General features: G+C 41.1%; 1 protein-coding gene across 3 annotated transcripts in view; it reads right to left on the bottom strand.

Moving 5' to 3' along the window:
• Positions 1-12,403, bottom strand: part of Gpat3 (glycerol-3-phosphate acyltransferase 3) — a 60,877-nt gene that overhangs the window by 38,538 nt on the left and 9,936 nt on the right. For all 3 annotated transcript variants that reach the window (XM_078021525.1, XM_078021524.1, XM_078021526.1), the window contains one exon: positions 11,396-11,462. In XM_078021525.1, coding sequence (XP_077877651.1) covers positions 11,396-11,462 — 67 coding nt within the window. Of the gene's footprint in view, positions 1-11,395; positions 11,463-12,403 lie in introns of those variants that run through there.

The raw sequence follows: 12,403 nt of genomic DNA, 5'->3' as shown, positions 1-12,403 counted from the left end.
TATTAAAAAAATAATTAAGACATGTAGCCAAAGTTCTTCCAACTTTACCGTCCACTGCATATAATACATTTCTCTGTGAATGTAAATATAAAGGGCCAAAGTATCCCACCCACAAAATTTGCCTGTTGTCCCCTGCATCCTCATGCTGTAAGGTCCACTCCTATTTCCACGTAAAACAAGCAGGTACTTCTCTAGTGTTGAGTGCTAGAGAGGCCCAGAGGAGGCCAATCCATCTCAGAGAGAAACACCAGGGTTTGAAAGGATGAGTTGCAGGCCACACCCACTCTCCTCTAGATCTTTTGCACTCATCATTCCCAAGAAACCCTCCCCCAGAAGTCACAAGAGACTTTTAAGGTCTACTATCCCCTTAGGAGAATCTTTTGGAAACTGATTTTCAGGAGGCTGAGGCAGGAGGATCAAGAGTTCAAAGCCAACTCTTAGCAATTTGTCGAGGTCCTAAGCAACTCAGCAAGACCCTGTCTCTAAATAAAATACAAAAAGGACTAGGGATGTGGCTCAGTGGTGGAGTATCCCTGAGTTCAATTCCGGTACCAAATATAGATAGATAGAGAGAGAGAGAGAGAGAGAGAGAGAGAGAGAGAGAGAGAGAGAGGGAGAGAGAGAGAGGTGGCTCAGTAAATTAAGTACCCCATGGGTTCAATCCTGGGGGCGAGGTGTGGGGTGGGGACCTTTTTCTTTATTATTCCAAGTTTTGGAGAAAACAGTTTTGAGGAAGAGAAGCTGGAAAACCAGGTACCTGTCCTGGAAAAGTGAGTGAAGAAGGTATGTAGTGGAACTCCCATGACATTGCTCTGAGGCCACCAAAGAAAAGGGAAGGCCACTGTCTAAGGTTTTACCCACCCCAGGACATGCAGACCTCACTGGCCTCTTCCCACCTACCTCAAGACAGGAGTCTGTCTAAGCACAAGTCCAGTGGGCTTGCTCCTCTTGCAAGGAGCCCCAGTCCCCATGTCATCTCACTAGCATATATCAAGACACACGGTACTTTATAGCTTCCAAGGGTTTTAAGAGCTAAGTGCCAGGAAAACAATGTGGGGATATGTGTCAAACACATATTTCTTCTTAAGTCACAGAAACAAAGCCACATTCAGCCAAGGAGATTCCATTGATAGAAGAATCACCTCAATGATATATGGGAGAATGAGAAGGCACTGACCAGACAAATAAGTGAAGAAGGCTTTACTTGACTAGTAGTGTGATCTGGTATGAACTTCCACATCCTGTTTCTTCATCAGTAAAATGAGGATTAATAAGATTTCTTTCTTGTAAATAATTTTGCACAGTGAGGCCAATGTTCAACAAAGGGTGGTAATAACTACTAGTAGTAATCCTAGGTTTACAACAGGGAATTAGGGAAGCTACTTTTGCTAAAAGCAGTGTGACCCTTTACTTGGGCCTGAAGATGCCCAATGGGTGACTAAAAGCAGGATAAAGTTTAACATCTCTGCCTTCATTCTGTATTTATCTTCAGGTGCCTGCTAAACTCTGCACACAGCATGTTAATCATTTAAGGAATGTTCGCCTAAAAACTGGTAATACAAGGTTATTAGCTCTAAATTGACCTAGCCTATCTTGTTCCCCTTCAAGACTGAGGCAAGCCTGGAATAGTGGCGCACACCTATAGCCCCAGAAATTCAGGAGGTTGAGGCAGGAAGGTCACAAGATCAAGGCTGGCCTCAGCAATTGAGCAAGACTCTGTTTTAAAATAAAAAGGGCTGAGGATGTAGCTTAATGGTAAATGCCCCTGGGTTCAATCTCTAAGATCAAAAAGAAAAATAAGAAGACTGAGAGGCAAGATTTGCAACATCCTGTCTCCAATGCCTGGATTGGCACCTACAACTCTGCAGGGTTCTCTTATACCTTCCAGGAACAGCAGGAGAAATCATCTCATGGGAACTGAATTACCAGCTTCTAGGATCACATCCTGCAAAGTTCCCTCATAACAAGACAGAGACTTCACTTTTGCCTGCAAATGTTAATGGGTGACTAAAAAAGGGATAAAGGCTTATCATCTTGCCATCTGCCTCCATTTTGCACCTGATCCCTTTGCTCTGAGTCACCCTGGATTACAGAAACATGGAGTCTGATGAATGAATACCTAGCGAAGAACAGAAGCTAGCCCCCAGGCAACAGCGACTTTCTCAGAGAACAGGCCAACCTTACCAATCCAGAGGTCACGATGGAGCAGGCCACACCTGATCAAGATCACTTGTGCTGCCAGCAGCAAAAAGCCTATAGCTACATAAGCCTCCAACCCTTGCCCCACATTCCCCTCACTCATGTCATCCTCCCTAAGAACACGAGTCCCTTCCTCTTCCTGGTGCAGCTACACTGATTTTATGCTTTCCATTATTACCTTTTCCATTTGGTTTTGGGGTAAGTGGCCAGACCTGATTTGTTGGATCCCTGGAGTCAGATCCCTGGCCCAGAACTCCAGGAACACTCACAGGTGATAAGAACTCCAGAACCAGACTGAAGAATGACCAACCCGTGCCCCAGCCTCCTCCACCAATTCTTCCTCTATTTAAACCTAAAGCTCCTGTCAGCACTCAGAAAACAGTACTGACACTGGACCTAACTCTGCCTCCCCAGAGGGGCCATACCGCTTTTCATTATTACCTTTCTGCTTGGTTTTGGGGGTAAGTAGGCAGACCTGGCTTTTGGGGATCCCCCAAATCAGGCATCTGGCCTAGGACTCCTGTAATAGGTTCTTGCTTCAAGATAGCAACCAAATGGAGAAGCTTTGAATTTTGGGTTAGCATTTTTTCGGGGCTGGGGGGACAATGATCATAAGGGATGGAGGGGGGTTATTTGGGGAATACCCATACCTCTAAACTGACCAACTAGAGTTTCTTTCTTTCTTTCTTTTTGGCTAGCAGGTATTAAACCCTGGTGCCCTTAACAACTGAGCAACATCCCCAGCCCTTTTTATTTTTTATTTTGAGACAGGATCTCATTAAGTTTCTTAGGGCCTCACTAAGTTGCTGAGGAAGCTTTGAATTTGCCATCCTCCTACCTCAGCCTCCTGAGCTACAGGGATTACAGGTGTGTGCCATGGTGCCCAGCTTGGATTTTCAACTGGGTGAACAGTTGTTGAGATGACTGCTCCTCTCACCAGCAAAGAGAACTTCTCAAACAGGGATTGTACTCCTGAGTGGACTATCAAAACCACCATCTGATCCTACTGTCTTCCCACTGTCAATTAATTTCTAAGCCCTCTGTTCTCACCGTTTGTTCAAACCTCCAAGACTCCCACTCTGAGATGTAAGTACTCTCTTCCAAACTACTAAGGGGTCTGAGATTGAGGGAGCTAAATCATCATCTAATTTTCCAGTCACCAGTGCTGGGGACAAGTCATCAGGGCCCAGACCAGAGGCTGCTGGGATCCTAACTAATTGGATTTGGCCATCCACCTACATCAGAAATAAGACAACATTATATACAAAAAAACAAGAATGTAATCACCATTTGGCCCAAACTGGGAGGATAACTAATCTGCCTTCACCCATCCAAGAGAAATGTTGCAATTCACAGGAACAAAAGGCGAGGAAATACATGGGTAGATTAAGCCAGGCTGTGCTAGCTGGAGATGTCACAGTTCTGGTTCTCTGATTTTTGGCTCCAGGCCTTTGGTGGCAGTTTCAGCTTCCATTATCAGGATGAGATGATGGCTTGTAGGAAGCTGGGGTGGAGGAAATTGCTTAACAAGCTAGCAGGACACAGAAGAGAAAACATTTGTGGCCTTCTGATTTTAAATGGGCCCCCTTATAGACCAAAGATTTAAAACCTGCTTATATTAGTTATATTTATTTAATTAATTTCATTAAAAATAGGGATGAGGAGAGGGTATGCCAACCATGTTGCTGTTCTATGAAAGGTTAAACAACCTAAAAAATAATACAGAGTACCTTTTATGGACTTCCTAATTGTTCTTCCAGGATGGGAGACTTCCATTCTGTGATTTAGGGCTTCATTCACTCTCTTCCTACCCGTCCCTTCACAATGCAGCTGTAATACCATTACACTGACCTGACCTTTTACCTTCTTTCCTACTGGAACCACTCCATCCTGCTTACTCATCACTGGTCAGAGGCAAATGCTATCACTTACTTAACCAAGGCTTAGAGCAGCATCTTAGTTCAGGCTGCTATAATAAAGAGACATAGACTGAGTGGCTTATAAAGAGTAGACACTTATTTCTCATAGTTCTGAGTGTTGTCACTGCTCTCACATAGTGGAGAAAAAAAAGGAGCTAGAAAATTCTCTGGGCTCTATTTATAAGGGCTAACCTCATTTACTAGGGCTTCATTTTCATGGCTTAATTTCCTCCCAAAGGACCCAACATCTAATACCATCATGTTGGGAGTAAAGATTTCAGATATATCCAGTTGGAGTGGGGGAGGGGCACAGATTTTAGTCCATAACAAGCACAGAGTACATATAAGTAAAGAAAGTCTCTTGGATGAGAATGTGACCTAGACACAGATGATATATTCTTAATGGATTAGGAGGTGCAGTTTGAAAGATTTCTTTGCCTGTCTCCACCTTTTCTTAAGAAACATATCAGATGTGAAGGTGATCTGGCTGTGATGTCTGTCACCCCATTGACCTCCAGGGTTGATCTGGCTGGCTAGGTGAGTATTCCCTCCCTCTATCACTACTCCATTACATCCCTCCAGAGGCTGCACACCAGGTCAAAGAGGATGACCTTCTCCAATAGAGGAGGACTGTTCTTCCATCAAGGATATTGAGAGCTGACTCCCCTGCTAGAACCTCCACCCAAGCTTTTCAGGTCCTTAAGGAACACACCTCCTGTATACTATCTAGCATTCTCTGCTTACCTGCTATTCACACAGCCCCTCCTCCCATATCTTCCTTCCTTCCCCAAACCATCCACCAAAAACCAGAAATCACATTCTGCTAGAAAATGAATCATATTAGAGCTGGGTGAAGTGGCCCACACCTGTGATCCCAGCAGCTTAGGAGGCTGAGGCACGAAGATCAAGTTCAAAGCCAGCCTCAGCAACTTAGCAAGGCCCTAAGCAATTCAGTGAGATCTGTCTCTCAATAAAATAATAATAAAAAAGAGAAAATGAATCATACTAAAATTATAGTGGGCACCACTTGATAAATGTGTATTCTAAAAGCTACTGCTCACATCTGTATGAAAGGTGGATGAAGAAAGGAAAGGAAGATTGGACCCTAGGGGGTCATAGTGGCAGTGCTACTGTCATCAAGTGGGCAGAGGCCAGGGATGCTGCTAAACACCTTACAACATAGAGGATTTCTCCCTACAACCAGGAACCCTCCAGTCCAAAATGTCTGTAGTGTTGAGATAGAAACATCTAGTTCTAAGAGGTAATATATTTCCACTAAGAACTGCTTTGTTCCTTAGGTTTAAATTCCAGGCACTGCCAAGACTGAATAAGGTATGTTTTTGGAGCAGGTAAGAATCAAATCATTCCCCTGAGACAGACACCTATTTTCCACTCATATAAAACTAGTTCCATTTGTCAAATTAAATATTCTACTTAAATAATTATGGATACTTTATTTGGCCGAGTTTTTAATTTTATGGTTAAAGTGTAAGATTAACCAAAAGAATAAGAATTTAACAAAAAAAAATACCCATTGCTATGTTTGCTTAGGTCATTTTAAAGAAAAAAAATTATAGATACAGTTAAAGCCCACCCTACCACCTCTTCCTCTTCCTCCTAGAAGATAACCACTCTCATGTAGAGCATATCACTTCCATACCTAGTCTGTACCTACCTAAAAATTTGCATAATCCATTTCTGGTAGTAAATTTTTAATTTTTGAAGGGAGTGGTCTGGAGATAGAACCCAGGGTCTCACACATTTTAGACAAACATACTACCATTGAGCCACAGCCCTAACCCTGTGGTAGTAAATTTTAAATAAATGTTATATTATTCCTTTGATGCTGTCTTTTTTTTTTTTTGATGCTGTCTTAACACTGCTTTAAATTTATCTACTTTGTTCTCTCCACGTAAATTCAAATAAATCATTTTGGCTGCTGTACAGTGTTTTTAAAAAACAACTCATATCAGGCACAGTATTACAGGCCTGTAATCCCAGCGACTTGGGAGGCTCAGGCTGGAGGATTTTGAGTTCCATGCCAGCCTCAGTAACTTAGTGAGGCCCTGTCTCAAAAAAATAAAAAGGAATGGGGATATGGCTAAGTGGTTAAGCCACCTGGGTACAATCCCTAGTACCAAAAACACAACATCTCTCAAATGTCTATTAGCGAAATATTATCCCATATTTTCTGTGAATCTAAAATAGCTTATTAATGTTATTGTAACCAATGTATTTAAGCTATCAGTTAGCTATGAGTTAGTAAAATGCCTCACAGAAAGAATTCCAAACATAAAATTAGAAGGAAATGTTAGACAACATTTGGGTATAACAACAGCATTTCATCTCAGTATTTCATTCCTTCTGAGTGTTTGGGTAGGCAAAGGGGAGAGCCTGAAGGCATGAAGTACAAGGTGAAGGAGAAATTTAGCACAGGGGCTAAATTAACAGCAGGCCACATGACCCTAAATCTTTACAAGCAGTGGCAGCTGGGGGAGGGCTCCTGGATGCTGACTGTCCCCCTCCCCACTGCCAACAATGCCCACTCGAGCCAGAGTCACACTCCTGGGAGCAAGGCCAACATGACTGCACCACCAGCCTATGTACAGTAATTTCTATTCTTATGAATCACTCTTGGGTAAAATGCAGGCCTATTCATGCTTGTTGACTTTGGGTTGGTCATAACTCCAACATCCTGGTATAATACAATTATGATGGAATTCTCTGAGTAATTCCAGAGATTAACTAAAATTTCATAATTCATTATATAATTACAATTTTAATCAAAAGTGCTGATTCAAGCTTAATGGTATCCTGGGAATCAGGTGCCCAAAAAGTGAGGCTGGCAGCTCTTAAAAGTCTCTTGCAGCATTTACAGCAGACGAAAATAAAAGTTGCACGGATCATTCAGTGGTACCCTGTCCCTGGGTCCAAATAGATCCTTTGTCCTCTAGCTGGTATGGTGACAGTGGTCGAGAAAAGCAGCAAAGAAACCACCAGCATTCTCTTTCCTTGCCTTAGCTTACCATGCTGCTCTTTTGCACATCTAGAGTACAACACAGGTGTGTGCCACCAAGCCCGGCTTCAGATAAGCCCAGAAGAAATATAGTGCTAGAGGGATTTGATTTGGGAGGGAAGCTTGAAATATATTTCAAAATATGTGCTTCATTAAGTAAAATAGCAGCAGAAGGAATGTTTTATGTGTATGTAGAAAATAAAAATAACGATTTTCCCTGTCTAGACAAGATCTGCCTCTTAGAAACTATTATTGGGACTGTATCATTCAAAATCACACCCTGAGCTCCTGGGTCTGCTAGCCAGCCTGTGACCCTTGCCTAAACTAACTGGCTCAACACTGACTTGTGCTATCATTGGCTGCGGTACAGAGACATGATGCTCCCAAGAGGGAAGATTGCACCAGCCAAGCACACAAATGTGCAGTATTTCATCACCCTCTATTGGTCTGTCTAGGATTGTGACACTACTTTTCCATTGACTCCAAATACCAGGCTATCAACTGGCACAAGTCCTGGCTGGCCAAGTGTGGAGTCAGCATGGGAGCCGAGGTGCATGGCATGAACGGCTCTTGGATTAACAGAAATGGATGAAGCACAGATCAGAGCCCAAATTAGATCTCATTGTCTTTTGTTTATGTACCTATTTCAGCATTTATCACAATGGATGGTCAGATGCCTGTCTTCCCACAGGGACTGTACCTTAATTGGTTTTGAATCCTGTGACAACCTTAGCTATCCCAGATGCTCAATAACTGAGAGTCAATTCCCAATTTTATCAGCTAACAAGAAGGGCAGCTACTCTGAATGAAATATAACAAATTTTGTAGACACTGGCCTTACTCTGAACCATTATATTTTATTATAATTTATATTTTCTCTTCCTGTTCATGTCCACTCTTTCCTGGAAAACACAAAGACCAAAAATAGATAAGGCAGATGTATGACTATAAGAATAATAATAACACAGTAGATGAAAGTCCGAATGAAGTCCTCTCCTCCACATAGCCTTTAAAAAAAAAAAATACAGTTGTGCGTTGTGGCACACACCTATAATCCCAGCAACTTAAGAGGCTGAGACAAGAAGATTTCAAGTACAAGTTCAGCCTCATCAACTTAGTGAGACCCTGCCTCAAAATAAAAATAAAAATTAGATCTGGAGATATAGCTCAGTGGTAAAGTACCCTGGGCTCAATCCCTAGTATTAAAAAAACAAACAAACCAAAAAAAAAAAAAAAAAAAACCCTAAACCTATGCTTCTGGATACCTGCACCTACTTATTTTTTTAATCCATTTAACCTACTAAATTGAAATACCATGTGCCTTTTTAAATTCATGGCCTAAGTCATACACCACAACCACTCCAAAGTATAGGGCCCATAAAATTTCACAAGATCAATAATAGCCCAAAGTCTCACTAAATACAACAGAAAACCAGCAACAAAATTTGTTCTTTCCTTAAACATTTTTTTTCCTGTACTGGGGATTGAACACAAGGGATGCTTTAACACTGAAATACATCCCCAGTCCTTTTTATTCTTTATTTTGAGAAAGTGTCTTGACAAATTGCTGAGGGCCTTGCTAAGATGCTGAGGCTGGCCTCAAACTTGCAATCCTCCTGCCTCAGCCTACCGAGTCACTGGGATAACAGGTGTGCACCACCACACCTGGCTGTTCTTTCCTTATTAGTAAGGATGCACATTTAAAAGTGTTCCCACAGACTAGCAGTAGAATTACTAGATACCGAACGGAGGAGCGCATAAAGTCAAAAAGATCCAGGTTGATAAAATGTTAGAGGAGTAGTATTTTGGTGTTTAAGCATACACCCTAAAGCTCTACTAGTTGCTTCAGTCATCTGAATAATAATTACACAAAAAAGGCTCAAATGTTTTCAAATACTTTGCCATTTCCACAAGTTACAACAATTTTCTACAATTCCTTTCAGCCAAGCCTCCAGAAGATAAATTCCTTCTAGTGAAATGTCTGACAAAGCATGATAATTTTTAATCCTAAATCAGTGAGGCACAAACTTTTCTACATTACTTTTTATAAACACATAAAAGCTTACTTCTTTTTATAATTAAATCTGGGGATTTGTTTCTTTCTTATTGCTTAACTATTGTTAGGTAGGAGGCAAGGCAAGGGGAAAGGGCCATCCCTTAGGGCTCTCCAGTCCACCTGGAGCCCTCATGACGCTTCACCTGAAGCCCCTTTCCTGAGGGGAAACGGGGCCATCTTGCAGTTAAAGAGAGGAAGCAAGATGACTTGAAAGGGAATTCAAGACCAGAAAGGGAAAGTCATGAATCTTTGGCAGGCCACAAGTACTGACCTAACGTTAACTTGTTGCTAGTTAACATATCATTAGCATTTCAGTTTCTGCCCCTCCGTCCAGGGGAAAAAGAAACTTACACATGGGCAGGAGAGAAGAAAGTATGTCAGGTTCAGCTGTCAAACAAGGTATCCATGAATCCCAGATCCACTCAGGGAAGAGGGGAGAGCTAGAAAAGCCCAATAAAAGAGAGCTACACAGAGAGAGAGAGAGAGAGAGAGAGAGAGAGAGAGAGAGAGACTTGAGCTACTTCACAGCTCTGCCCACACTGCTCTCTCAAAGTGTTTTCTTCACTTTCAGTAACCCTCTGCCTTGCCTGCCAACCTTTTGTGTCCTGTTCAGTTCTTTGCTCAGGAGGCCATGAACCTGTACTGGACACCCCCTAAGAACCTCTCCCTTTGTGCCAGTAACACTCTGATCTTAATGTCTTTAACAATTCTTAAAATTCTTACCCTGCATGAAAGGGTTTCTTTGAACAAAGGCAAAGACAAGGACTGCCTGGCCCAGTTGATTTGCTAGTTGACTCCTACCAGAAGCTAACAGGAGTCATACAGGGGAAAAGGATATCATGTCAAAAAAGTTTAATAAATGTTATGTTAAATAAAATTAAAAACTTTTCTTTATTACAGGACTTTTCTGAGCCTTTATCACTATGCACTAGTACTCTCCAAAAGCAAAGGACAGTAAGCTTATCCCTCTGGAGAGCTGGTTGTTGTTTGGGGATTTTTTAGTGGGGCAGTAGTAGTCAGTTTTCATCACTATTACAAAAGAAGTGAGGCAGGCCATGTTTGGGGTTTTTTGGTGATGGGGATGGAACCCAAGGCCTTAACATATTCTAAAAACACACTTTACCACTGAGTTACACCAGCAGCTGAGAGTTATTTATTTCATGTACACTATTACCATTAGCCTTTAGCAATAAAGTATTATTCTGAGGAACATACTTTGAGGAACTCAAGTTAGAATAAGATGCTAATAAAGCCTCAATTATAAGTGTTAACTCCCTGGTACTTCAGTAAGCCCTGCTATGTTTGGATACGGCTTAAGTGTGTTCCCTCAAAGTTTCATGTACGGGAGACTTGGTCATTAGTGTGGCAGTGCTAAGATGGTATATAACTTTATAAGGTCCTAGGTCAACTGAGGGTGCTGCCCTCAGAAGAGATTAAGATAATCCTCTGCAACTCCATAGTAGTTCTTTTTTCCCCCTTCCTTTTCAATAAATTGTTGAGGCTGACCTCAAACCTGTGGATCCTTCTGCTCCAACCTCCCAAGTCACTAGGATTTTAGGCATGTACCATAGCACCCTGCCCCCATGATACTTCTTACAAGTATGAGTTGTTATAAAAGCTTGAAGCTAACCCCTGAGTCACTATCCCTTCTTCCTGTCTTACCATGTGATCCTTCTACCCATATGAGCTCCACCATCCACCATGAGTACCTCATTAGAGACCAGGTGATCTTCCCATGCCATGCCCTTGAGCCTCCAGAACTGTGAGTTAAATAAATCTCTTTTTTCATGAGTGGCCTGCCTCATTTCTTTTGTAATAGTGACGAAAACTGACTACTACTGCCCCACCAACACTTTTAAACCATTGACTCTATCTTTATAACCATAGGAAGCCATCTTCAAATGCACACCCTTAGAAACTAAAACACCACCTATACAATACCTGTAATAAGAACATATAAATGAACCATAACACTTATCACCACCTTCATGATAAAAAGTTATATAACAAATTAGAATAATTAAATTAAATTAAATAAAGTCAACCCAAACTCAGGCAGCTGCTGTTTTGCATTAAGGACAGAATTTTAAATAATCTAAGGCCTAAGGAAAGCACCGCTCTCTGTATATTTCACATTCAAATTGGGAAAATATAAACCTACCCAATGTGAATATTTTAATGATCATAATGAAAAGAAAGACTTACCAACAGAAGCTGAATTTTTAAGAACAGACTCCTTCTCAGCTCCTTTTTCAATTCGTAATGTGGCCCACTGTTCAAAAACAAGAAGTATTAATGTTAACTCTTCTGTAGACACAATGTAAACTACTCAAACCTTCCTTCTAACCTTCAGTTTCCTTATTATAAAATGAGAATTATCATTCCCATCCCATAAGATTGCTGTCAAGATTAAATGACATTACACGCATAAAGACCTAAACACAGGACACAAAGTATAATGATTCTTTTCATAATAAACTAGCCATTCAGGTACAAGACATGTTCAAAGAGGAATCAGAAAAGCTTGCAGAGCCAGGCTCAGTGGCTTCTCAGGAGGTTTAAATAGGAAGATCATAAGTTCAAGGACTGGCTTAGCAACTTAACAAAGCCCTGAACAACTTAGCAAGATGCTTCCTCAAAATAAAAAGGGATGTAGTTCACTGGTAAAGCATCACTGAGTTCATCCCCAGTTCACCATCATCATCATAATAATAAGGCTAGGCATGATGGTGCTCGCCTGTAATCCAGGGGGCTTAACTGAAAATTCAAAGCCAGCCTCAGAAACTTAGCAAGGCTTGGAGCAACTTAGCAAGACCCTGTCTCAAAATAAACAGTAAAAAGGGCTGGGGAAGTGGCTCAGTGGTTATGTGCCCCAGGTTCAATCCTTAGTACTAAAAAAAGAGAAAAGAAAAAGGGCGGAAAAAAAAAAAAAAACAGCTTACAGAAAGAAGCAGCACAGACTCAGAAAGCTACAAAGAGTAAGTGAAATCACTAACTAAATAAAAAACAAAATCTGTCCACCTAATTACTGACCTATTAAGATGCATAGGAAAAAAATGTTATGATTATAAGGATCTACAGGCTTAGGAGAATTTAATAATTGGAAAAACAACTCTCACTTTATTTAAATATACTGAGATGTGTTTTTAATTTTTTTCTTTATACATTTCTTATGTATTTCTAAAATTTACCTTTTAATATCATAGTTTAAAA

Source organism: Ictidomys tridecemlineatus, chromosome 9 (assembly GCF_052094955.1).
Source record: "Ictidomys tridecemlineatus isolate mIctTri1 chromosome 9, mIctTri1.hap1, whole genome shotgun sequence".
NCBI lineage: Eukaryota > Metazoa > Chordata > Mammalia > Rodentia > Sciuridae > Ictidomys > Ictidomys tridecemlineatus.
The sequence above is the reverse complement of the archived record's forward strand: the minus strand, read 5'-3'. Positions and strand labels throughout refer to the sequence as shown.